Source organism: Polypterus senegalus, chromosome 7 (genome assembly GCF_016835505.1).
Source record: "Polypterus senegalus isolate Bchr_013 chromosome 7, ASM1683550v1, whole genome shotgun sequence".
NCBI classification, from domain to species: Eukaryota; Metazoa; Chordata; class Cladistia; order Polypteriformes; family Polypteridae; genus Polypterus; species Polypterus senegalus.
The window spans coordinates 107838491-107865321 of record NC_053160.1 but is presented as its reverse complement, the minus strand read 5'-3'; the positions used below and the strand labels follow the sequence as shown (position 1 = coordinate 107865321).

The 26831-nt window shown below is 46.1% G+C and overlaps 1 protein-coding gene across 1 annotated transcript in view; it reads right to left on the bottom strand.

Annotated features, from left to right (window-relative positions):
• The window catches only part of LOC120532052 (protein unc-13 homolog B-like), an 812076-nt gene that overhangs the window by 154154 nt on the left and 631091 nt on the right, over positions 1–26831 (bottom strand). Inside the window, exon 27 of the mRNA XM_039757963.1 lies at positions 4797–4882. Coding sequence (XP_039613897.1) covers positions 4797–4882 — 86 coding nt within the window. The remainder of the gene's footprint in view (positions 1–4796; positions 4883–26831) is intronic.

The following is a 26831-nucleotide window of genomic DNA, read 5'->3' as shown; positions in this document are numbered from 1 at the left end:
ATGTAGAGGAGCATAATTATGATGGACGATGAGCCCCATCTTAGTGAGGACATGTGGCTTCGCCTGGAAAGCATTAGGGAAAGAGGCCTTATTTTAGGAGTGTGTTATACACTGCCCAGTGCAGTCAGTAATTTCAACACACATCTTTTTAGTAATATTAAAAAGACAAGTTTACAGGGGCATATTATGGTCATGGGGGATATTAACACTAGAATTACCAAAGGTTATGAAAAAACTTGTAAACCCGGCCCACCTTAAATCCGTTCACACCTCTCTGTCAGCGTCTTTTGTCCTATAAATGAGTTGCTAAGCACAAGCAGCCTGGTATACCACCACCCCCACCACTGCCACAGTTCAATTCACAAAAAAAGTTTCTCAGTGCTTGTGTGACGATGTGGGTTCTGGCTCCACACTCCCATTGATGTTTGGGAACCCTTGAACTCAACACCGTCGATAATGAAACCAAGTGAGCTAGTCAGCGGAGGCAATAACATCTAAGCCAGGGGATGGTTGAAAGTGCAAAGTGCTTTTATTCAAAATAATCAAAAACAAAAGTGTCCATAAAGTGCAGTTCAAAAGTTCTTTAAATAAATAATCCATTAAAAGAAAACATGGAGGTTAAAACAAACAAATAGAAAAAACAATCCTTTAAAACAAGAGGTTTAAAATGTTCTTTAGGAAGCAGTTCTTAAAACAACAAGTCCAGTGCTTTTCTGGTAGCGTCTCACCTGCTTATCCTGTTAGGGCTTAGCAGCAGGTAAGACGTTCTCTACAGCTGCCCTCCTCTTACACACACACGCGGGACTGGACCCCTCCCGATCCCTGGCTTCGGTCTGGCACTCATCCCAGTTCCCCGAGACTTGATGTCCACCAACGGCCAGGACGCACACACTGGGGACCACCACCAAGCCTCCCGACTTCCGCTGCCTTTCTGCGGCTCGTCGCTTTCACCTGGTCACTCCCGCTACCTGGTCGCTCAGCGGGAGCAACATCAACTCAAACGCCTGGGTGTCGGCCTAACACCCAGCTTCCTCGCAGCTGCCCACGAGCGCTCGATCGTGCGCTCACCACACACACGCACCGTGTGTCTGTCTCTCCTGCACCGCCTGCTTCCTCGCTCCCTGTAACCTCCGTCCTCTCTTTTCCTTTCTTTCCTGATCTTGTTCTTTTTTCATCCTCTCCACAACCGACTCGCGCTTCTTTTTAAATGACGAGGGCCACAGCAGCTTCAGCATTAGCCACAGGACAATCACGAATGTGGGCAGTTCCTCAACTGTGCACTAGGTGAGAAACGCCCACCCTACGGATCGTCCTGTGGCTCACTATGGCGTCCCTCGCTAAACAGGCCTCGGTGATCATTTATTTAAAACGAATGGCTTTTGCTCAATGAGCTGTGGACCCGCTATACCACATACCACCCCCCATAAAACTCCAGTTGCATGGGAAGGCTCCACACCACTGCCAACCCAATGCAACTGGAGCTCAGGTTCACAGCTCGGCCACTCTACACTGCACTAAAATAAAAGAACTAAAACAATTCCCCACAATAAAACAAACCCAAGCCCCCTTCATAAAAACAGGACATTAAAAGAACAAGAACTTTAAAAGACAATTAAAAACCAGCAATAAATAAATGTCCTTAAAAAGCTCAGTCTCTTAAAAATGTCCTCCTCCGGCTTGGGTACGTGGGTTCCACACAAAGTCAATTACCAATCCCGCTTGCTGCTCTGTCTCCTCTTCTGGCCTCCACTGTTAGCTCATCCCACCGCTGCCACCAAATGTGACGATGTGGGTTCTGGCTCCACACTCCCATTGATGTTTGGGAACCCTTGAACCCAACACCGTCGATAATGAAACAGAGTGAGCTAGTCAGCGGAGGCAATAACATCTAAGCAAGGGGATGGTTGAAAGTGCAAAGTGCTTTTATTCAAAACAATCATAAACAAAAGTGTCCATAAAGTGCATTTCAAAAGTTCTTTAAATAAATAATCCATTAAAAGAAAACGTGGAGGTTAAAACAAACAAATAGAAAAAACAATCCTTTAAAACGAGAGGTTTAAAATGTTCTTTAGGAAGCAGTTCTTAAAACAACAAGTCCAGTGCTTTTCTGGTAGCGTCTCACCTGCTTATCCTGTTAGGGCTTAGCAGCAGGCAAGACGTTCTCTGCAGCTGCCCTCCTCTTACACACACACGCGAGACTGGAGACCTCCCGATCCCTGGCTTCGGTCTGGCACTCATCCCAGTTCCCCAAGACTTGATGTCCACCAACGGCCAGGATGCATACTTTGGGGACTCCACCACCAAGCCTCCCGACTTCTGCTGCCTTTCTGCGGCCTTCTGCGGCTCGTCGCTTTCACCTGGTCACTCCCGCTACCTGGTCGATCAGTGGGAGCAACATCAACTCAAACACCTGGGTGTCGGCCTAACACCCAGCTGCCCACGAGCGCTCGATCGCACGCTCACCACACGCACGCACGTGTCTGTCTCTTCTGCACCGCCTGCTTCCTCGCTCCCTGTAACCTCCGTCCTCTCTTTTCCTTTCTTTCCTGATCTTTTTTTTTTCATCCTCTCCACAATCGACTCGCGCTTCTTTTTAAATGACGAGGGCCACAGCAGCTGCAGCATTAGCCACGGGACAATCACGAATGTGGGCAGTTCCTCACCTGTGCACTAGGTGAGAAACGCCCACCCTATGGATCGTCCCGCGGCCCACTATGGCTCAACGTCCCCTCGCTAAGCCGCAAGTGCAGTGATCATTTATTTAAAACAAATGGCTTTTGCTCAATGAGCTGTGGACCCGCTATACCACAGCTTGGCGTTTATCTTGGAGTGAAGGTACCTGGAGCTTTATAGGGTAAAAATTATAATGTTATTTGGAATACATACATTTCATGTGTGTTCCGTGACTACAAAAATCTGACAAAATGTAGACATAAAATGTATAATGTGTGCAGCCTTAAATACAAATTTCAAATAAACACTTTCACAAAAGATACAAGTATAATGAAACGAGTGCACTTTTATTCAAGAATATAAACAAAGAAAAAAGAAAGCAGGTTACAGAAGACTGATGATACAACAGCTTGCGTGGTGCAAAGCTAAGAACTGCTGACCTCCAATCAAGAGGTCGCAGATTCTATATCAGCTGCTTCCCAAATTTAACATTTTCAGTAGTGAGCTGCTTTTATTGTTAATATTATACAATAAAACATACATTTGATTTTCTTTGAAGGACAGGTGATTGGCAGGATGATGCTGGACTTCGTCCTGTATCCAAACGGTGCCATCTTTCGCCTTTACACGTGGTGCAGCTTGTTGTTCTTATATGTGAGTGGACGTTTCTTGTGGGGAGGGCTTCTGTTCTCTTTCTCCGATCTGAGTTCACCTCTGTTATATTGCGTATTTATTTGAAATCAGATCAGGGCGAGCGTGAACGTGACTGAAAGAATAAAATTGAATAAAAAAAAACGCTAACCTTTAAAGTACCATACATTTACACCGTCTGTTACAGACTCAAACCAAATGTATGCTTTTATTGTATAAAAGTAACAATAAGAACAGCTCACTACTCAAAACGTTTATTTTGGGAGACATTGAGACTCGAACCCGGAACCTTCTGAATTGGAGTCAGCAGCTCTAACCAGTATACTACCCAAGAAGTTAGGAAAACAAGCAACACTAACCTGATTTCTTTATCTTTGGTTATAGTCTTGGAAAAAAAGCCAATTTGTTCTGTTAAACTTGTATCTTTTGTGAAAGTGCTTATTTGATATTTGGACTTCAGTCTTCACACATTATACCACTTTATGTCTACATTTTTTCGTTAGTACTAAAACATGGAAAAAGTTTGTCTTTTAGGTATGTGTTCAACATTTCTGTCATCCTACACTTACACAGATATTTGTGGACACGAAACACATGTGAAATGCATGTGTTCCAAATAACAATATATTTTTGTAGCCTAGGTACCTGACTCAATAATAAACAAGGCTTCATTTGGGCGAGGTTTTTGCAGTTTCTCCGGCGGTGGGAGGGATTGTATAGCAGACTGCTTGGGATTATCGACACATTTACAAGACAAAAGACACTGAATGGAGATCTGCGAGTTGATTTAAGGTGGGCCGGATTCACGGGTTTTCTCGTATGCTTTGGTAATTCTAGTGTTGACAAGGCTAACAGAATGTTATATAGCAAAATGTGTAGAGTACAAGTCCAAGAAGGTTATACTAAAGCTTTATAATGTTCAGGCTTCATAATGCACTGGTGAGACCTCACCTGGAGTATGGTGTGTAGTGTTGGTCACCAGGCAAAAAAAAATATATAGCAGTGCTAGAAAAGGTCCAGTGAAGAGCAAGTAGGCTGATTCCAGGCCTACAGGGGATGAACTATGAAGAAAAAGAGCTGAACCTTTTCAGTTTAAGTAAAAGAAGATTAAGAGGTGACATGATTGAAATGTTTACAGTTATTAAGCGAATTCGTACAGTGGACCGAGACTGTCATTTTAAAATTAATTCATCAAGAACAAGGGGATACAGTTGGAAACTTAACAATAAATTTCACGCAGACATTAGTTTTTGTTTTTTTTTTTCACAGAGAACCACAGACACTTGAAATAACCTACCAAGTAGAATGGTAGACAGAAAGACTTTTAGGGCTCTTAAAACTAGATTTGATGTTTTTAGAAGAATTAAGTGGATAGGACTGGCAAGCTTTGTTGGGCTGAATGGCCTGTTCTTGTCTAGATTGTTTTAATGTTTTAAAGTTCTACTATGATGTGTTGCTGGTCTTATACTTACCTTCCATGGCATATTTCATGTCCTGAGAGAAAAGATTCCACATCACTTCTGCACTAATCTTCCCCACATTAAGCTCTTGAGGAAATCTAGAAAACATATATTATTATTAAACTAACTAAAAGGATCCATACTGATGTACCTTTTCATACTTAATCTTATAAATGCAGTCTGGTAGCCATAACAACTTAAAATTCTTTCCAGGAAGCTTCATGAGCAATCTGGTGAGTCAACGCGAACAAGAATCTTGTTAAAAGTCTAGCAATCCAACTCTGATACTAATTATTAATGATCAGTTGCACAATATCATGTGTCAAAAGTAAAATAATGAAACGGTCTGGAAGCAGCTTCTAGTCTGTTAAGAAGTAACTCATTTAAAGTTTTAAAAAACACATTTTAATAATCCAAGCAGAAAAGAAAAGCATACAGTATGTGAAGAGAGCTGTAATGGTAAAATGTACAGCACGAGTACAGCAGACATAAAATAACATACATACATACATACACATACATACATACTGTAAGATATGGCCGGCTATGTATCCCGGCCAATACCTCCAGGCCGCCAGATGGAGCCCTCCTTGCAGCGTAGAGGTGACCTACTGGATACCATGGGGGCCGCCAGGAGTCGCTGCAGGGAGGCCCAGGGACTATTTTCCCTACACTCCGGAAGTACGTCCCACTCACATGGACAGAAGAAATGACGTGCTTCCGGGATGAAGAAGAAGAGAAGTTTTACCTGACCCGGAAGTGATAGAAAGTCACATGGACTGAGGGATAAACACTTCCGGGTCAAGGAATATAAAAGGACTGTGGGAACTCCCAGGCAATGAGCTGAGTTGGGAGGCAGGGTGGCTAAGCGTCTGGGAGTTTGGAGGATTTGTCCATCCATCCATCCATTCTCTTCCGCTTATCCGAGGTCGGGTCGCGGGGGCAGCAGCTTAAGCAGAGAGGCCCAGACTTCCCTCTCCCTGGCCACTTCTTCCAGCTCTTCGGGAGAATCCCAAAGGCGTTCCCGGGCCAGCTGGGAGACATAGTCCCTCCAGCGTGTCCTGGGTCTTCCCCGGGGCCTCCTCCCGGTTGGGCGTGCCGGAACACCTCACCAGGGAGGCGTCCAGGAGGCATCCTGATCAGATGCCCGAGCCACCTCATCTGACTCCTCTCGATGCGGAGGAGCAGCGGCTCTACTCTGAGCCCCTCCCGGATGACTGAGCTTCTCACCCTATCTTTAAGGGAAAGCCCAGACACCCTGCGGAGGAAACTCATTTCAGCCGCTTGTATTCGCGATCTCGTTCTTTCGGTCACTACCCATAGCTCATGACCATAGGTGAGGGTAGGAAGGTAGATCGACTGGTAAATTGAGAGCTTTGCCTTACGGCTCAGCTCCTTTTCACCACGACAGACCGATGCAGAGCCGCATCACTGCGGATGCCGCACCGATCCGCCTGTCGATCTCACGCTCCATTCTTCCCTCACTTTCGTGAACAAGACCCGAGATACTTGAACTCCTCCACTTGGGGCAGGATCTCTCCCCCAACCCTGAGAGGGCACTCCACCCTTTTCCGGCTGAGGACCATGCTCTCGGATTTGGAGGTGCTGATTCTCATCCCAGCCGCTTCACACTCAGCTGCGAACCGATCCAGAGAGCTGAAGATCACGGCCTGATGAAGCAAACAGGACAACATCATCTGCAAAAGCAGTGACCCAATCCTGAGTCCACCAAACGGACCCCTTCAACACCCTGGCTGCGCTAGAAATTCTGTCCATAAAAGTTATGAACAGAATGGTGACAAAGGGCAGCCCTGGCGGAGTCCAACTCTCACTGGAAGCGGGCTCGACTTACTGCGGCAATGCGGACCAAGCTCTGACACGGTTGTACAGAGACCGAACAGCTCTTATCAGGGGGTCCGGTACCCCATACTCCCGGAGCACCCCCCACAGGATTCCCCAAAGGAACGGTCGAATGCCTTTTCCAAGTCCACAAAACACATGTTGACCGGTCGGGCAAACTCCCATGCACCCTCAGGACTCTGCTAAGGGTGAAGAGCTGGTCCACTGTTCGCGACCAGGGCCGAAAACCACACTGTTCCTCCTGAATCCGAGGTTGACTATCCGGCGGACCCTCCTCTCCAGAACCCCGAATAGACTTTTCCAGGGAGGCTGAGGAGTGTGATCCCTCTATAGTTGGAACACACCCTCCGGTCCCCCTGTTTAAAGAGGGGGACCACCACCCCGGTCTGCCAATCCAGAGGCACTGTCCCGATGTCCATGCGATGTTGCAGAGGCGTGTCAACCAAGACAGTCCTACAACATCCAGAGCCTTAAGGAACTCGGTATCTCATCCACCCGGGGCCCTGCCACCAAGGAGTTTTGACCACCTCGGTGACTTCAGTCCCAGAGATGGGAGAGCCCACCTCAGAGTCCCCAGGCTCTGCTTCCTCGTGGAAGGCATGTTAGTGGGATTGAGGAGGTCTTGAAGTACTCCTCCCACCGACCCTAGCGTCAGTGAGGTCAGCAGCGCACCATCCCACTATATACGGTGTTGACACTGCACTGCTTCCCCTCCTGAGGCGCGGACGGTGGACCAGAATCTCCTCGAAGCCGTCCGAAAGTCGTTCTCCATGGCCTCTCAAACTCCTCCCATGCCCGAGTTTTGCCTCAGCAACAACGAAGCAGCGTTCGCTTGGCCTGCGGTACCTATCAGCTGCCTCCAGAGACCCACAGGACAAAAAGTCCTATAGGACTCCTTCTTCAGCTTGACGGCATCCCTCACGCGGTGTCCACCAGCGGGTTGGGGATTGCCGCCACGACAGGCACCGACCACCTTGCGGCCACAGCTCCGGTCAGCCGCCTCAACAATAGAGGCACGGAACATGGCCCATTCGGACTCAATGTCCCCCACCTCCCTCGGGGCGTGGTTGAAGTTCTGCGGAGGTGGGAGTTGAAGCTACTTCTGACAGGAGACTCTGCCAGCCGTTCCCAGCAGACCCTCACAACACGTTTGGGCCTACCAGGTCTGACCGGCATCTTCCCCACCAATTGAAGCCAACTCACCACCAGGTGGTGATCAGTTGACAGCTCCGCCCCTCTCTTCACCCGAGTGTCCAAGACATATGGCCGCAAGTCCGGCGACACGACCACAAAGTCGATCATCGACCTGAGGCCTAGGGTGTCCTGGTGCCAAGTGCACATATGAACACCCTTATGCTTGAACATGGTGTTGTTATGGACAATCCGTGGCGAGCACAGAAGTCAATAACAAAACACCACTCGGGTTCAGATCGGGGCCATTCCTCCCAATCACGCCCTTCCAGGTCTCACTGTCATTGCCACGTGAGCATTGAAGTCTCCCAGCAAAGCGAGGGAATCCCAGAAGGTATGCCCTCTAGCAACCCCTCAGAGACTCCAAAAGGGTGGATACTCCAAACTGCTGTTGGCATACGCACAAACAACAGTCAGGACCCTTCCCCACCCGGCGGAGGGAGGCCACCCTCTCGTCCACGGGGTAAACCCCAATGCACAGGCTCCAGTGGGGGCAATAAGTATGCCCACACCTGCTCGGCGCCTCACGGGGGCAACTCCAGAGTGGTAGATAGTCCAGCCCCTCTCAAGGAGATTGGTTCCAGAGTCCAAGCTGTGCGTCGAGGTGAGTCCGACTATATCTAGCCGGAACCTCTCGACCTCGCGCACTAGCTCAGGTTCCTTCCCCTTCAGAGAGGTGACATTCCACGTCCCAAGAGCCAGTTTCTGTAGCCGAGGATCAGACCGCCAAGGTCCCCGCCTTCGGCCACCACCCAACTCACATTGCACCCAACCTCCTTGGCCCTTCCCATAGGTGGTGAGCCCATGGGAGGAGGACCCACGTTACCTCTTCGGGCTGTGCCCGGCGAGCCCCATGGGTGCAGGCCCGGCCACCAGGCGCGCCATCGAGCCCCACCTCCAGGCCTGGCTCCAGAGGGGGCCCGGTGACCCAGCGTCGGGCAAGGGAAACGTTGTCCACAGTTTTTATTTTTCATTGGAGGTTTATTGAACCTCTCTTTGTCTCATCCCTCACCCAGGACCAGTTTGCCTTGGGTGGCCCTACCAGGGGCATAAAGCCCCGGACAACATAGCTCCTAGGATCATTGGGACACGCAAACCCCTCCACCACGATAAGGTGACGGTTCAAGGAGGAGTGGAGGATTTGTTATTATTGTTATTGGAGTATTTGGGAGTGGAGGGTGCTTTGTGCACATTAGTGTTATAATAAATTTCATTATTGGACTTTTACCTGGTGTCTGACGTGGTGTCTGAGGGTGCAAGGGTGCGAGGAAAGCACCTAATCCATTACAATATACATATTGTGACGCATGAGTTGCAGTCCTGCACCCGAAAAACAAGGCTCAGTGTTAGGCTTCAGAATGACCAGCTTTATTAATCTGCTTCAAAGAGGAAAAACAAGCATATTCATTGGTGGGAGCTAACACTCCATGACACACAAACACAGCAAACAAGCAAAATCTTCATTAGTCATTCTGCCTTGAATCCCTCCTTTGGTTGAGGAATAGATAATCTTCCTCGTCAGGTTGGTCTGTGGATTCGCGACTGTGATTGGATCGTCCTGGAGAAAAAGGGGCAAAGAGAAAGTGGGCCAGATCATTGGCCAAGTTAAAGTACCCAGCGGGTTGATGACTGGTCCACGGCAAACAGACGCATTGTGCAGCAGGGCTGTGAGCAAACTTGTTGTTGCGGTGATGAGCCTTCTATGGCAGACGGGGCTGTGAAATTGCTGTTAAAGCAGGATGTGTTGTGAGGCGGGGCTGCGTGCATGTCACAGTTCTCCCCCCAGCTTCAGGCACATCAGCGAGAACGAAGTGGCTGGTGTGACTAGGTTCGGCCAGCTGTGAGAGGATGTCTGCGTTTACGTGTGCAGAGTTAACAGCCAGTGGCATACATCAAAGGTGAAAGGATGCAAACTAAGAAACCACAGAATTAGGCAGGCATTCATGTCCTTCTGCCACTCGAGCCGGGAGTGGTCAGTCACCAGTGTGAACTGCTGTCCCCAGAGGTAGTAACGGAGGTCCTCCACTGCCCACTTAATTGCCAAACACTCTTTTTCAATGGTCAAGTAATTACATTCCCTGGGTAGCAGTTTCCTGCTGAGAAACAGGATGGGGTCATCCTCCCCCTCAAAACAAAGCACGAGCACCACCCCTAAACCAGAAGTGCTTGCATTCGTTTGCAGAATAAAGTCATTTGAAAAGTCAGAATTGCGTAGAACCGGGAATGAGGATAAAGTGGCATCACAGGCATAGGTCGAAACAACATTATGATTCTTCTTGTCCTTCAAGTCAGTGTAGAGGGTGGCCTGATGCGCAAAATTGGGAATGAACTGCCTGTAGTACCCCACAAGCCCGAAAATGTCATGAATCTGCCGTTGCGCAGCAGGAGTACACGAGCACCTCCCCCCACCTTGTCCATCTGCAGTTTAGTCACGCCATTCCCCATGGAATAGCTGAGATAATTAAGTTTCTGACATGCCCAACCTGCACTTCTTCATGTTGGCTGCCTGCCCCGCAAGCTGCAAACTGTCAAGGACCGCCTGAAAACAGTCAAGGTAAGATATCCAATCATTACTTAAAATGACCACATCATTGAGATATGCACCCACATATGCTGAATGGGGATGCAGAATCTGGTCCATCATCTGCTGAAACGTCAACGGCACTCCATGCATGCCGAAAGGGTGTCTGGTATTTTCAAAAAGCCTGTCTGGGGTGGCTAGACCAATTTTCCCACAACTGGACTCCTCCAAGGGGTAGCATGAGGTCAAGAGTGGATATATATATATATATATATATATATATATATATATATATATATATATATATATATATATATATATATATATGAGGTCTGCCTGAGATTCTCCAGCAAGCAATTCAACCATCTAAAATTAATACAAAACCGAACCGTCTGGCTTTGAGACGAGCACTATAGGACCCCGCCATTCGCTTTTGCGTTCACAAATAACTACTAGCTGGAGCAGCTCTTTACGAATTATCTGTCTTGTTTTCTATGGAAGATGATATAAGAACACATGCACTGTGATACCGAAGACCATTACTATACTGTGTTTCGCAATTTCGGTCCAGCCAGTTGAGACCGAAAAGATATCTGAGTTCCTCATGATTGATGCCAGCAGCTCGGCTTTCTGAATGGCAGTTAAATCTTTGCCAATAGCGACTTCCATCTGAGGGATCGCTGTGGATGTGACCATGACCTCATGCGGTTCATTCTACTCTTTCAACAGGTTAATATGTAAAAGCGGTATGGGCTTCTGTCGCCCTGGAATCCTGTCTTTATAATTCACAGGGAAGACACACTCTTTTATGACTGCTGGACCCAACTAATCATGAATAATCCACTGCATCCACTTAACAGTGTCATCTCCAGGCAGAGGAGTAGCTTCAGTGACAGACTTTTGTCACTGTCCTGCTCCACTGACAGACTGAGGAGATCGTTCCTCCCCCACACTATGTGACTCTTCAATTCCACCCGGGGGAGTAAATGCGAACATTAATTTTAATTTTTTTTCATTTTTATTACTATTTAATTTAATATTGTTTCTTTGTATCAGTATTTTGCTGCTGGATTATGTGAATTTCCCCTTGGGATTAATAAAGTATCTTTCTATCTATCTATCTATCTATCTATCTATTCAGCGCGGAATTTATGTGGATCCGACGGAATCAATACCAGCACCTGATCTCCCTTCTTGAACTTGCGCAATTTACTTGCTTTGTCGCAATCACATTTCTGTGCCTACTGCTCACACTCAAGATGTTCCACTGCAATAAAGGAGAACCTGGAAATCTGTTTCTGCAGCAACACAACTCAGTTGACAAACCTGCCCCCTCAAGTTGTTGCATGAGCCCCTGTGCACTCCTCTCGAAAAATGTCTAACACCCCGCATGGACGAAGAGCAACTCAAAAGGGGTCAGTCCAGTAGATGCTTATGGGGAATCACGGACAGCAAACAGAAGGAAGGGCACTACCATATTACACAAGGTCAGGTTGTCATGGGCGAATTATCTGCTTTAGAGTTTTATTAAATCGTTCAGTCACGCCATTTGTCTGCAGATGATAAACCATGGAGTATAACTGATTAATTGCTAAATTTTTGCATAGCTGTTTCATGATGTGAGACATAAAGAGCATGCCTGATCAGTCAAAATCTCGCGAAGGATACCAATATGCTTGAACATTTCTGAGAGCGCTTTTGCAATAGTCCATGCATCCACCAGCCGCAGCACAGCTACTAATACGTATCTTGTGAAATAATCGACTAACGAGCATGTATTGAAGGCCACTTTTACTCTTGGAGAGCAGACTAACAATATCTAATCCCAAACTTTCAAAGGGGATTTCCAAAATAGGCATCGGTACCAGAGGTGCACTAGCGAGCAGAAACTATTTTACAGTCAAGATAGGCCTTACAATATTGTTCTACATCCTGGCAAATATTCAGCCACTAATAACATTTCAAAATGCGCTCCCTCATTTTTTTCTGCACTGAGAAGACCCCCAAAACAAGACAGTGTGCAATCTGGAAAACTGTCTCCTATGCCCGCTTGACACTACTAACTGTTCAAGTTGTCCGTCCCCCCCACAATCCAAAATCACTTGATACAAGAAACCATCCTTAACACTTGTGAAGGACAGCCAGGTCCCATACCCGGCAGGGACGCCTCTGCTGCTTATGTTCCGGGGGAGCCGCCATGGGAAGTCCAATACCTCCCCTGGGACACTTGGTGGCAGCCTCCCTGGCCGACGGTGACTCCCCAACTGCCCGCAGGGCTCCATGGGAGATGGAGTCCTCCACAGCTTGGTTGGGGCCAGGCGTGGCCGCTAGGGGGAGCTGCCTGCTTCCCACAGCCCGGCTGGACGAGCTTTCAGCCCCACCCGGAAGTGTAATTAGGACCAGGTGGTTAATCACATGGAACGCTTCCAGGTGGGCTATAAAAGGGCCCAGCCACCACCACTCAAAGTGCCAGAGTTGGGAGGAAGGAGATGAAGCTTGCCTGGGAGGAGTGGTGGAGAATTGTGGTTTGTTTTGTGCTTTGTTTGGTGCTTTGGGACTGTGTTTGGGCTGTGTGGCACGGGGAAGACGTGTCACACAGCTGAAGAAAAATAAAAGCCTGTGTGTTTTGTACACGTTGCCTCTGCGTGGTCTGTGCCGGGTCAGGTGCTATATAGCGCCTTTTACACACTACAATTACCAGAGCCCACGAGAAAACTCGTAAATCCGGCCCACCTTAAATCCGTTTGCACCTCTTCCTCATCATCTTTTGTCCTGTAAATGTGCCGATTAAGACAAGCAGCCGGCTTTTCCAAATGCAGTTCAATTTGCAAAGAAGTTTCTAAGTTGATAAAGTGCCACATGAGAGGTTGGGCATCAAGTTAAAAGAAGTGGGAGTTCCGGGTGATGTTTTTAGATGGGTGCAGAATTGGCTCAAACATAGGAACAGAGGGTGATGGTGCGAGGAACCTCATCAGAACTGGCCGATGTTAAGAGTGGTGTTCCACAGGGGTCAGTGCTAGGCCCGCTGCTATTTTTAATATATATAAATGATTTAGATAGGAATATAAGTAACAAGCTGGTTAAGTTTGCAGATGATACCAAGATAGGTGGATTAGCAGATAATTTGGAATCCGTTATATCATTACAGAAGGACTTGGATAACATACAGGCTTGGGCAGATTTATGGCAGATGAAATTTAATGTCAGTAAATGTAAAGAATTACACATAGGAAGTAAAAATATTAGGTTTGAATACGCAATGGGCGGTCGGAAAATCTAGAGTACACCTTATGAGAAGGATTTAGGAGTCATAGTGGACTCTAAGCTATCAACTTCCCAACAGTGTTCAGAAGCCATTAAGAAGGCTAACAGAATGTTAGGTTATATAGCACGATCTGTGGAGTGCAAGTCCAAGGAGGCACTGGTGAGGCCTCATCTTGAGTACTGTGTGCAGTTTTGGTCTCCAGGCTACAAAAAGGACATAGCAGCGCTAGAAAAGGTCCAGAGAAGAGCGACTAGGCTGATTCCAGGGCTACAGGGGTTGAATTATGAGGAAAGATTAAAAGAGCTGAGCCTTTACAGTTTAAGCAAAAGAAGATTAAGAGGTGACATGATTGAAGTGTTTAAAATTATGAAGGGAATTAGTACAGTGGATCGAGACTTGTATTTAAAAATGAGTTCATCAAGGACACGGGGACACAGTTGGAAACTTGTTAAGGGTAAGGGTAAGGGTAAATTTCGCACAAACATTAGGAAGTTTTTCTTTACACAAAGAATGATAGACACTTGGAATAAGCTACCAAGTAGTGTGGTAGACAGTAAGACATTAGGGACTTTCAAAACTCGACTTGATGTTTTCTTGGAGGAAACAAGTGGATAGGACTGGCGAGCTTTGATGGGCTGAATGGCCTGTTCTCGTCTAGAGTGTTCTAATGTTCTCAGTGCTCAGTGTTTATCTTTGAGTGAAGTGCTGGAGCTTTATTGGGTAAAAAAGAAGAATACATACATTTCATTTACAGTGTCATCAACAATCTCTATAAAAACGTTGTTAACACAGAAACGTTTTTCATGTATTACTAATAATTGACAAAAATGTAGACATGAAATGTATAATGTGTGAAACCTGAAATAAAAATATGAAATAAACACTTTCACAAAAGGTACACGTATAACAAAACAAGTGCACTTTTATTCAAGAATTTAACGGAAGAAAAAAGAAGGTTACGGTAGGTGGTTGATATGACAGCTTGAGTGGTACAATGCTAAGAACTGCTGCCTTTCAATCAAGAGGTCGCAGTTTCAATATCAGCTGCTTCCCAAATTTACCATTTTGAGTAGTAAGCTACTCTTATTGTTTAAATCATACAATAAAAACATACATTTGATCTGCATCTGTAAATTTATAGTACTTGTCAATTCAGTTTTATTCTCTCACTCACATTCAAGCTTCCACATTCAACCATGTGACGCCGTTTTTAGATAAAGGCGTGGTAGGACCAAACTTGTTTTGTTATACCCCCTCTTTATTTGAAAATCGTGTCAGATCTTGTGCGCAAACGAGACTGGGAAAACCGTGGACGTGGGTGTAAGTGTTGTGTGTGACTGAGAATGACTGTGGAGGTGAATTTTTTTTATTCAGTGTTATTCTTCAGTGTTCCTACTCACGCCGAATTAATATGCACCTTCTGATCCATGATGTCAAAGCCGCTCTGACAAAAAAGAGAGACTTAGATATATATGACATTTGGAATAATTCATTTTATGATCTGTATTGTACATTTTGGAAAATGTTGTTGCACTAATGCAACATTATATTCATTTGGTTGTAGTCATGACGTGACTGCGTTTGATTTTTTTTTTTTCCGGTCTTGGCCAGTGTCCACATGTTGCTGCCTGTTGGTATCTCTTTTCAACTCCAGGAGATGCAGAGGACAGAATAGCACAGATAGGTGAGTTCCGCGCTTTATACCATTATCAGATTCAAATGTTAACAGTTCCCACACGCACCCAAGGACCGTCCTTCTTACATTTACAACATGTGTATAAGGTGTGAAGCCTGAAGTCCAAATATCAAAGAAACATTTTCACAAATGGTACAGATATAACAGAACAAGTGTGCTTCTATTCAAGAATATAACTGCAGAAAAACAACCCGTGTTAGGATGCGACATTGACACACATTTGCTATGAGCGCTTTGGTGGCGCAACGGTATCAGCTGTTGACTGGTAATCTAAACTTTACAGGTTTAATCCCTGACGAGTCCGTTTTGAGAAGTGAGCTGCATGTATTCTTACTATTTTAGAATAAAAACATACATTTGATTACAGTCTGTAACAGCCAGTGTAATTTATGATACTTGTAAAGTTTAGCTTTGTTTTTTTTGTTTATTCTCTTAGCCACGTTCACAATCCCAGCCCGCATTTGACACTGCTGTTTTCACATAGACGCTGTATGGTATAAGGTAAAGTCAAATCATGACTGGCTCTTACATACAAAGGACGGTGTATGTAAGGTGCTTGTGCCCAAAACATTAATATTTATATGTTACTTACATAAAAGCCAGATCGATTTGAGTTTACCTCTGCTATACTGCATGTATATGAAAACAGCAGTGTCAAATGCGAGGGGGTGGGATCATAAACACGTCTGACAGAATAAAACTGAATAAAAAAAAATCTCATTGCAAAGATCTTCATGAATTCCGGAAAGAATGGGGTCAACAGCAAGCCTTTCCAGCTTAGGTGGAATTTTCTGTTTTTAGTTATGTGTTCAATATTTCTTGCCTCGCATTTCCTGTCATCCTACAGTTACCCAGATCATTGTAGACATGGATTACCCATGAAATGTACTGTACAGGTATGTATCCCCAATAACAATATATTATTTACCCTATACAATTCTAGACGTCTCACACGCAGATAAACAGACTTCAACATCTGAGTTGACTTCAGCTGCCTCAGTAGGGAGGACAAGTGAGCAGGCTGCCTGCTGCTAGTGCTGATCGACACATTTTCAAGACGAAGATGCTGGTGAGAAAGTGTGAAGGAATTTAAGGTGGTCTGGAATTATGATTTTTTTCATAAGCTTCAGGGATTCTAGTGTTAATGTCCACTGCTCCAGGGAATGGCACTTTATGATAATGTTGTCTCTTTTCCTCCCTCTGCAGAACAAAAGACTAACAGCTCTCCACCACCAACACACTTCCTGTGTCCGTCCGCCTAGACCTGCCTCCTCCTGCCTGGGGACCATACAACCAGAAGAACTGCCATCTTGAGCAGTCACAATAGGACTCTAGTCTGAGAAGACTCGTTTTGCATTTTCATGCATTTTCTTGAATTTATTATACATTCAGTTACACGGAGTTTGCCTAATGGTGCCCCAACACTTTGACTGGTGTAGTAGGCAGCATTACTGTTAAAATGATGAAACAGCAGGACATGGCAGCAACCATACAGGCCATAGCTACTGAATTCCAGGGACTCATACGTAACCAAGCTCATATTGCCCTATTGCTTCTCATCCACCCTGATGATGATACTGAATCATACTTCTTAGTATTTGAGCGTACTGCTTCCTGAAATCACTGGGAGCATACGGAGTGGGTGCACATACTGGCACTATTCTTGAGAGGACTGGTTTTTTGGCACTATTATGTTGCCTAAGAACAGAATGCCTGTGATTACAAACAATTAAAGGTCTGGATGCTGCTATGTCATGAAATCAGTATAAACCAGCAGGCGAGGACATATCGTGAGTAGAAGTTTGACCCAGAGCGGCTGTCTTGCTCAGAAGCCTACGGACTATAGGGCAGAATAGGGCACTAGTTGAAACTAGAGACAACATGGAGCTGGCTGCTTGTGAATATCTGGTCAGTGTCTTCCCTAAATATGGACCACTGATCAGCAGAAGTTCCAGACAGGACATGTTGCTATTCTTGACCCCACCTGCTGCATGATTAATATAAGAGAAGCATATGATCTCCTCCTTGAACCGTCACCTTATCGTGGTGGAGGGGTTTGCGTGTACCAATGATCCTAGGAGCTATGTTGTCCGGGGCTTTATGCCCCTGGTAGGGCCACCCAAGGCAAACTGGTCCTAGGTGAGGGATGAGACAAACAGCGGTTCAACAAACCTCTGATGAAGAATAAAAACCTTGGACGATGTTTTTCCTTGCCTGGACGTGGGTCACCGGGGCCCCCCTCTGGAGCCAGGCCTGGAGGTGGGGCTCGATGGCGAGCGCCTGGTGGCCGGGTCTGCACCCATGGGGCTCGGCCGAGCACAGCCTGAAGAGGTAACGTGGGTCAGCCTCCCCATGGGCTCACCACCTATGGGAGGGGCCAAGGAGGTTGGGTGCAGTGTGAGTTGGGTGGTGGCCGAAGGCGGGGATCTTGGCGGTCTGATCCTTGGCTACAGAAACTGGCTCTTGCGACGAGGAATGTCACCTCTCTGAAGGGGAAGGAGCCTAAACTAGTGCGCGAGGTCGAGAGGTTCCGGCCAGATATAGTCGGACTCACCTCGACGCACAGCTTGGACTCTGGAACCAATCTCCTTGAGAGGGGCTGGACTCTCTACCACTCTGGAGTTGCCCGGTGAGAGGCGCCGAGCAGGTGTGGTCATACTTATTGCCCCGACTCGAGCCTGTGCATTGGGGTTTACCGGTGGACGAGAGGGTGGCCTCCCTTCGCCTTCGGGTGTGGGGAAGGGTCCTGACTGTTGCTTGTGCGTATGCGCCAAACAGCAGTTTGGAGTATCCACCCTTTTTGGAGTCTCTGGAGGAGGTGCTAGAGGGTATACCTTCTGGGGATTCCCTCGTTTTGCTGGGAGACTTCAATGCTCACATAGGTAATAACAGTGAGACCTGGAAGGGCGTGATTGGGAGGATCCCCCCCGATCTGAACCTGAGCGGTGTTTTGTTATTGGACTTCTGTGCTCGTCACGGATTGTCCATAACAAACACCATGTTCAAGCATAAGGGTGTTCATATGTGCACTTGGCACTAGGACACCCTAGGCCTCAGGTCGATGATCGAGTTTGTGGTCGTGTCTTCGGACTTGCGGCCATATGTCTTGGACACTCGGGTGAAGAGAGGGGCGGAGCTGTCAACTGATCACCACCTGGTGGTGAGTTGGTTTTGATGGTGGGGGAAGATGCCGGTCAGACCTGGTAGGCCCAAACGTGTTGTGAGGGTCTGCTGGGAACGGCTGGCAGAGTCCCCTGTCAGAAGTAGATTCAACTCCCACCTCCAGCAGAACTTCAACCACGTCCCGGGGGACGTTGAGTCCGAATGGGCCATGTTCCGTGCCTCTATTGTTGAGGCGGCTGACCGGAGCTGTGGCCGCAAGGTGGTCGGTGCCTATCGTGGCGGCAATCCCCGAACCTGTTGGTGGACACCGGCGGTGAGGGATGCCGTCAAGCTGAAGAAGGAGTACTATAGGACTTTTTTGTCCTGTGGGTCTCCGGAGTCAGCTGATAGGTACCGGCAGGCCAAGCGGAATGTGGCTTCGGTTGTTGCTGAGGAAAAAACTCGGGCATGGGAGGAGTTTGGAGAGGCCATGGAGAACGACTTTCGGACAGCTTCGAGGAGATTCTGGTCCACCGTCCGGCGTCTCAGGAGGGGGAAGCAGTGCAGTGTCAACACTGTATATGGTGGGGGTGGTGCGCTGCTGACCTCGACTCAGGACGTTGTGGGTCGGTGGGGGGAGTACTTCAAAGACCTCCTCAATCCCACTAACATACCTTCCAATTAGGAAGCAGAGCCTGGGGACTCTGAGGTGGGCTCTCCCATCTCTGGGACTGAAGTCACCGAGGTGGTCAAAAAACTCCTTGGTGGCAGGGCCCCGGGGGTGGATGAGATACGCCCGGAGTTCCTTAAGGCTCTGGATGCTGTAGGACTGTCTTGGTTGACACGTCTGGATTGGCAGACCGGGGTGGTGGTCGCCCTCTTTAAAAAGGGGGACCGGAGGGTGTGTTCCAACTACAGAGGGATCACACTCCTCAGCCTCCCTGCAAAAGTCTATTCGGGGGTTCTGGAGAGGAGGGTCCGTCGGATAGTTGAACCTCGGATTCAGGAGGAACAGTGTGGTTTTCGTCCTGGTCGCGGAACAGTGGACAAGCTCTTCACCCGTAGCAGAGTCCTGGAGGGTGCATGGGAGTTTGCCCAACCAGTCTACATGTGTTTTGTGGATTTGGAAAAGGCGTTTGACCGTGTCCCTCGGGGAATCCTGTGGGGGGTGCTCCGGGAGTATGGGGTACCGGACCCCCTGATAAGGGCTGTTTGGTCCCTGTACAACCGGTGTCAGAGTGCCGGTACCGGCAGTAAGTCGAGCCCGTTTCCAGTGACAGTTGGACTCCTCCAGGGCTGCCCTTTGTCACCGATTCTCTTCATAACTTTTATGGACAGCTGAGTGTGAAGCGGCTGGGATGAGAATCAGCACCTCCAAATCCGAGACCATGGTCCTCAGCCGGAAAAGGGTGGAGTGCCCTCTCAGGGTTGGGGGAGAGATCCTGCCCAGAGTGGACGAGTTCAAGTATCTCGGGGTCTTGTTCACGAATGAGGGAAGAATGGAGCGCGAGATCGACAGACGGATCGGTGCGGCATCCGCAGTGATGCGGGCTCTGCATCGGTCTGTCGTGGTGAAAAAGGAGCTGAGCCGTAAGGCAAAGCTCTCAATTTACCAGTCGATCTACGCTGGTACCCTCACCTATGGTCATGAGCTATGGGTAGTGACCGAAAGAACGAGATCGTGAATACAAGCGGCTGAAATGAGTTTCCTCCGCAGGGTGTCTGGGCTTTCCCTTAAAGATAGGGTGAGAAGCTCAGTCATCCGGGAGGGGCTCAGAGTAGAGCCACTGCTCCTCCGCATCAAGAGGAGTCAGGTGAGGTGGCTCGGGCATCTGATCAGGAGGCCTCCTGGACGCCTCTCTGGTGAGGTGTTCCGGGCACGTCCAACCGGGAGGAGGCCCCGGGGAAGACCCAGGACACGCTGGAGGTACTATGTCTCCCGGCTGGCCTGGGAACGCCTTGGGATTCTCCCGGAAGGGCTGGAAGAAGTGGCCGGGGAGAGGGAAGTCTGGGCCTTTCTGCTTAAGCTGCTGCCCCCGCGACCCGACCTCGGATAAGTGGAAGAGGATGGATGGATGGATGGATGGAGAAGCATATGACTCCTTTCCACTGTTAAAAATGCAGGGAGCTAGGTCACATCATTCTCATCTGTCCCCGGTTCAGTGAGCCAAAGGACTACAGTTGGGTGCGTGGAGTGAGGTACTGTTACACTGCCAATCCCCTGTCCAATCCCTACACTGAGGTGGTGGTTAGCAATGGGCATTAAGTGACAGCACATACAGATTACAAGTCAGTGGGAATCTGTATTAAGCAGTCTAACCTCTATCCAAGAGGAAAATCAATGGTACTGGTCTGTCACTGTATTATCACCTACGGTGGGCTTACTTGTAATATCAAGGTGTCTATCATGCGCAGCGCCCTTACCTGTAATCTTGGGTTAGTACTGGTCACAAAGTAAAAGCAGATAAGACTCCTACCACCTCATCTACAACACTGAGCCTAGTTATTGATGAGAATGACCCATCACAAATTGTCTCCAATTTGCACTGTCAGCCAGCTTCCAAGCAGGGTGATTTTGCTACTCATGAGGTCTCCCCGGACCCACTCTCAGAAATACAGTTTCAATTTAGGCGATTGCTGGCATCATTTAAGATGGAGCAATGGAATGATGATTCCCTTAAATTTAACGTAAATGTGGTTCTTTGATGGCCAATGTACAAATTATTCCATGCCACCTGGGCTGTATTTTCTACTTAATAATAATTTGTTAAATCATGTAGGTTAGCATGAGGTAGAAGTGAGGTCATTGTTGACAATTCTGTGAACTTACTGATGGCAGATTTTAGAGCTGGAACATTCTTATTTCTTAAGTTCCTACCTGGGAACATGGAACACTTTATAATGGATTAAACTCAGATTTTACTGGTTTAGAATTAACACTAGAATTACCAAACCCTATGAAAAAACCTGTAATCCTGGCCTACCTTAAATCCCTTTGCACCTCTCTATCAGCGTCTTTTGTTTTATAAATGTGTTGATCAGCACAAGCAGCCTGCTGTCCAATCCCAGTCTGTTTTAGGCATCCTACACTTACCCAGATCTTTATAGATACAGAACACACATGGAATGTATGTATTCCAAATAACGACATACTGCATTATTTACCCTATACAACATCAGGCATCTCACACGCAGATAAGGAGCCTTAGCTTGAGCTGAGAGAGCTGAGCTTCATCAAAGTGGGGGATGGGACAGCAGGCTGCTTGCTGATTGTGCGGATCGACACATTTACAAAACAAAAGACACTGATGGAGAGGTGCAAAGGGACTTAAGGTGGGCCGTTATTATGAGTTTTTTTGTAGGCTTTGGTAATTCTAGTGTTAATGAGGACGTCTGTCGATTTTACGTTTCCTGTCCATAGTGTCAACTGAGATAGATCACTCAGAATGACTGGGCACCACTCAATCCCATTCTGATCATGACTTTTGAGCGCATAGGAGCAGAAACTGTAGGACACCTTGAACTCTTTGGATGTGGCCACAAATATATATTTTAGTTATTGTTGACTACACTACACATTATCCTGAGGCTATTCTCCATATATTATCTAATTCAGAAAATAGTGTGTGGGAACATGTCGAGTTCTTTGCACAAGCCAGCATACTAATGGACTAAGGGACTCTTTACCTCGAAATGTTTGAGGATGTGGCCAAGTTATGCAGAACTAAGCATATAAAAACCTTAGGATACCATCCTCAAACTTTAATCTGATGCTCAAACAGATGCTGCACAATGAGGATGGAATAAATTTGGAACAGTAACACCCCTTCGTATTGTTTGCCTATCGGGAGGTCCCAAAAGCCTCCACAGGCTTCTCCCCATTTGTGTTATTGTATGGTCAACAACCCCAGGGACTACTGGCCATACTAAAAGAAGGTTGGAAAAAAGAGGCATTCCCTTCCATTAATATCTTAGATTATATCACACAATTACAGATTTGCTAAAATTTGACACATCTTAAAAGAAAATATGGAATGTGCATTAGCCCAGGGTCACTATTATGAACGTGATATGACTTTACATGAACTCCAGCACTGGAGTTTGTGTCATAGTTCTTGTTCCCAGTTCAGACTGAAAATTGTTTTCTCTTTGGCAGGGGCCCTATGAGATTAAGTAGAGAAATAGTGGTTAAACAACCAAACTGTCAAGCAGCCCAATGTACATACCACATAAACTTGTTGAAACCATGTAAGTAAAGGCAGCCAGGTCCCTACTCTGGAGAACCTCGATCCTTTTTCATTCAGCATAAAACCCTTAATTCCAGCATAAATTTGATGCCCAAACAAGAACAACAGCACAAAGCAGACAACATGTCTCTAAAAATATCCAAACCTAATTATGTCATATCATCTACTGTTAAACCATACTTCTAAAATTTTTATTATTATTATGCTGTATTAAGGAATTGTTCTGTTCTGTGTATTGTATTGTATTGACCCCCTACTTTTGACACCCACTGCACGCCCAACCTACCTGGAAAGGGGTCTCTCTTTGAACTGCCTTTCCGAGGTTTCTTCCATTTTTCCTACAAGGTTTTTATTGGGAGTTTTTCCTTGTCTTCTCAGAGATTCAAGGCTGGGGGGCTGTCAAAAGGCAGGGCCTGTTAAAGCCCATTGCGGCACTTCCTGTGTGATTTTGGGCTATACAAAAATAAACTGTATTGTATTGTATTGTACTTGGAAGTGGTGAAACAGGAACTTCCCTGATTGCTCACATACGCCAAGAACACCTGTACCTCCTCCTGGAAAAACAAACAAGCAGAAGTAGACTCCTAAACACCCCCATCATGTATCTGAGTTGGAAACGGTTGGATTGGGTGACCAGGTATGCAATGCTGGCGAGAGAGGCCCATGCAATTAAATGGGTTATTAATCAGCTGCGATATTACCTCCTGGATGACTAATTTACTCTTGTAATGGTCCATGCACCCTTACAGTGGATGGCGCTTCATAAAGATTCAAATTTCCATGTCACCAGGTGGTTCCTGGACCTAGAGCCTTATTGGTTTAAAGTTCTACATCACTGAGGTACTCTCCATTCCAATGCCTTATCTTTCTTGTATTCATGATTTGATAGTTCAGGTCTCCCGAGCTGATGCGTCCTGGCTAAGGGTATATGCCCACGAGATATAGTTTAAAGGCTTTGGTAATGGTAATTCTCCATTGCTCCAGGGAATGTAAGATAACTTTCTCTCTTTTCCTTTCCCTGCAGACTGGATAATTAACAGCTCTCCACCATCAACATCACTTCCGGTCTCCATCCACCTGTACCCGCCTGTTCTTGCCCAGGCATCATATTCAGCAACCACAAATTTATTATACTTTCAATTATGTGGGTTTTGCCTGAGGGTGCTCTAACACTTTGATTGTCTCTATTCTCTTATTACAAAATATATATGTACACTGTGTGCACAATTATTAGGCAAGTGAGTATTTTGACCATATCATCATTTTTAATGCGTATATTCCAACTCCAAGCTGTATTAACTTGAATGCTTATTGGATTTAAGCATGTCAGGTGATGTGTATTTGTGTAATGAGGGAGGGTGTGGCCTAAGGAGATCAACACCCTATATCAAGGTGTGCAGAATTATTAGGCAGCTAGTTTTCCTCAGGCAAAATTGGCCAAAAAAGAGATTTAACTGACTCTGAAAAGTCTTTTAGACTTTTGGAATTGCTAAGATATTGGTGTGTGATCACAGAACCATCAAACATTTTGTTGCAAATAGTCAACAGAGTCGCAAGAAACGTGTTGAGAACAAAAGACGCAAATTAGCTGCCAAAGATTTGAGAAGAATCAAACGTGAAGCTACCAGGAACCCATTATCCTCCAGTACTTTCATATTCCAGAGCTGCAACCTACCTGGAGTGCCCAGAAGTACAAGGTGTTCAGTGCTCAAAGACATGGCCAAGGTAAGGAGGGCTGAAACCCAACCACCACTGAACAAGAAACATAAGTGGAAACGTCAAAACTGGGCCAAGAAATATCTGAAGACAGATTTTTTCAAAGGTTTTATGGACCGATGAGATGAGAGTGACTCTTGATGGACCAGATGGATGGACCTGTGGATCAGTAATGGGCACAGAGCTCCACTCCAACGTGGAGGTGGGGTACTGGTATGAGCTGGTATTTTTAAAGATGAGCTAGTTGGACCTTTTTGCATTGAAGATGAACTCAAAATCAACTCCCAAACCTACTGCCAGTTTTTCAAAGACACTTTCTTCAAACAGTGATACAGGAAAAGACCATGATTTTTATGCAGGCCAATGCTCCATCACTTGCATCGAAGTTCTCCATTGCGTGGCCAGCCAGTAAAGGCCTTAAAGATGAAGGAATAATGACATGGCCCCCCTTCCTCATCTGACCTAAACCCTATCGAGAACTTGTGGGCACTTCTTAAACGGGGGAGAAAAACAATACACCTCTCTGAAGAGTGTCTGGGAGGCTGTAGTCACTGCTCCACAAAAAGCTGATCGTCAACAGATCAAGAAACTGACAGATTCCATGAATGGAAAGGCTTATGACTGTTATTGGAAAGAAGGGTGGCTATATTGGTCATTGATTGATTGATTTATTTTTTTTGAAATGTCAGAGATGTTTATTTGTAAATTTTGAGGTGTTTGTTTATTATTCTCACTATAACAGATGAAAATAAACAAATGAGATGGGAAAATTTTCATTTTTCCTTTAGTTGCATAATAAATCTGCACACTAATAGTTGCCTAATAATTGTGCACATATGTATTCCCCTGATGATGTTTACACACACATTTCCGTTGTGAAACATTCAGGTTTCAGGTTTATTAACATTTTGGATTGACTGATAGCACTGTGTTTGTTCCATATTAAAATTAATCCTCAAAAATACAACTTGCCTAATAATTCTGCACTCCCTGTAGTCATGCATTGGCACCTGAGGTATGCAAGTACTACTCCGGTACAGGAGGGAGCGCTGTTGCTAGTGGTCTTGCAACATATATGTATATATATGCAACATATATATATATGGTCCTTCCATAGCTTCAAGAAGGCGCCCAATGAGGGCATTTGACCCACCCCTGACTTTCGGAGAAGGCCCTGTCCCTTCCAGTTGGAGCCATATAAATGCAGGTGTGCGTGGAAGGAGATGTCTTTTTCTGAGCCCAACTTTCACGAGAATGGAGCTCCCAAATAAATCTGCTTGAGATGAGTGATTTGGAAAGGAAAAGTTAAAGCAATTTATGTGACCAATGAGTCTATTGTTTATGTGGTTTTTGTTTGCCAAAAAAATAAACAGGATGGCCCAAATCCTTCCCAACTATTTTTTTTTTGAATACTTCAGAATTATTTGGACCATGACAGTGGCTTAGTGAGCAGGATTTTAATATTATTATTATTGACATTGGTGTAATCATCAGGAAGAAATGAGTAAACTGGCAGACCTCACAGAAATGGTGTAACAGCTGGCAGAACAGGTAAACCAGATACAAGTTCAAGTAGCAGCACAGTAAGCAGAGCTGGCCAAGGTGGAGGAGCGCTACGAGGCCACAGATGCTCAAGTCCCATGTATAGGCCCAGGAACCAATAAAGCTGCTAGTGCTGTTGTGGCCCACAGATAATGTTAAAACATATTTGCTACACACCAGCACTGGCCAATTTGGAATGGGTCCACCTGCTAGTCTCATTTTTAATGAGAGAAGTCCACTGCACAAATTATGATTTAGATAAAAGCTTTGCCAAAGATTATCAGGCCCTAAAACAAGAAATTCGAGCTTGTTAGATGCTCTGGACTTCCAGACACAATATTGCTTTGACTAGCCATTTGACTGGTAGTGGATATCACAAGCACAAACATTTCATTTATGGGGTCAGTTTCAGCACTGGTAGTGCCCTGGAATGAACAAAGCCAAATGAGTTGTGGAGATGGTGGACTGTGATTTTCTGATTCTCACCATTGAATGTTGCGTACTCCCATTTCCATGCTCAAATCAGGAAGTATAAAACCTAAACTTGGCATAAAGCCACACACATTTTCACGCTAGCTAAATACTTGGCGTACGCAACTTCTCCACTCGGTTTTGCAAACTGGTGGCACCCAGCATCAAAGCAGTGCTTTTTTTTAAGTGTGGTTTCCCTTTCTTTTTTTAGATTCACATCCCTGACGCGATCATTTACACTGAAATTAACTGCATATTGTTTATTAGTTTAAGGCATTTGATTGTAATTAACCTGTAACAATATAATGGTCCACGGAATGGACAAACTATTCCAAATACCATAGCTGCTTTAGCGTTGTTCTTCTCAATGCACCATTCAGACAAGTTTATCTCACTGTATCTGAGTGTGCAATCTGATCGGAAAGAGAATTATCGG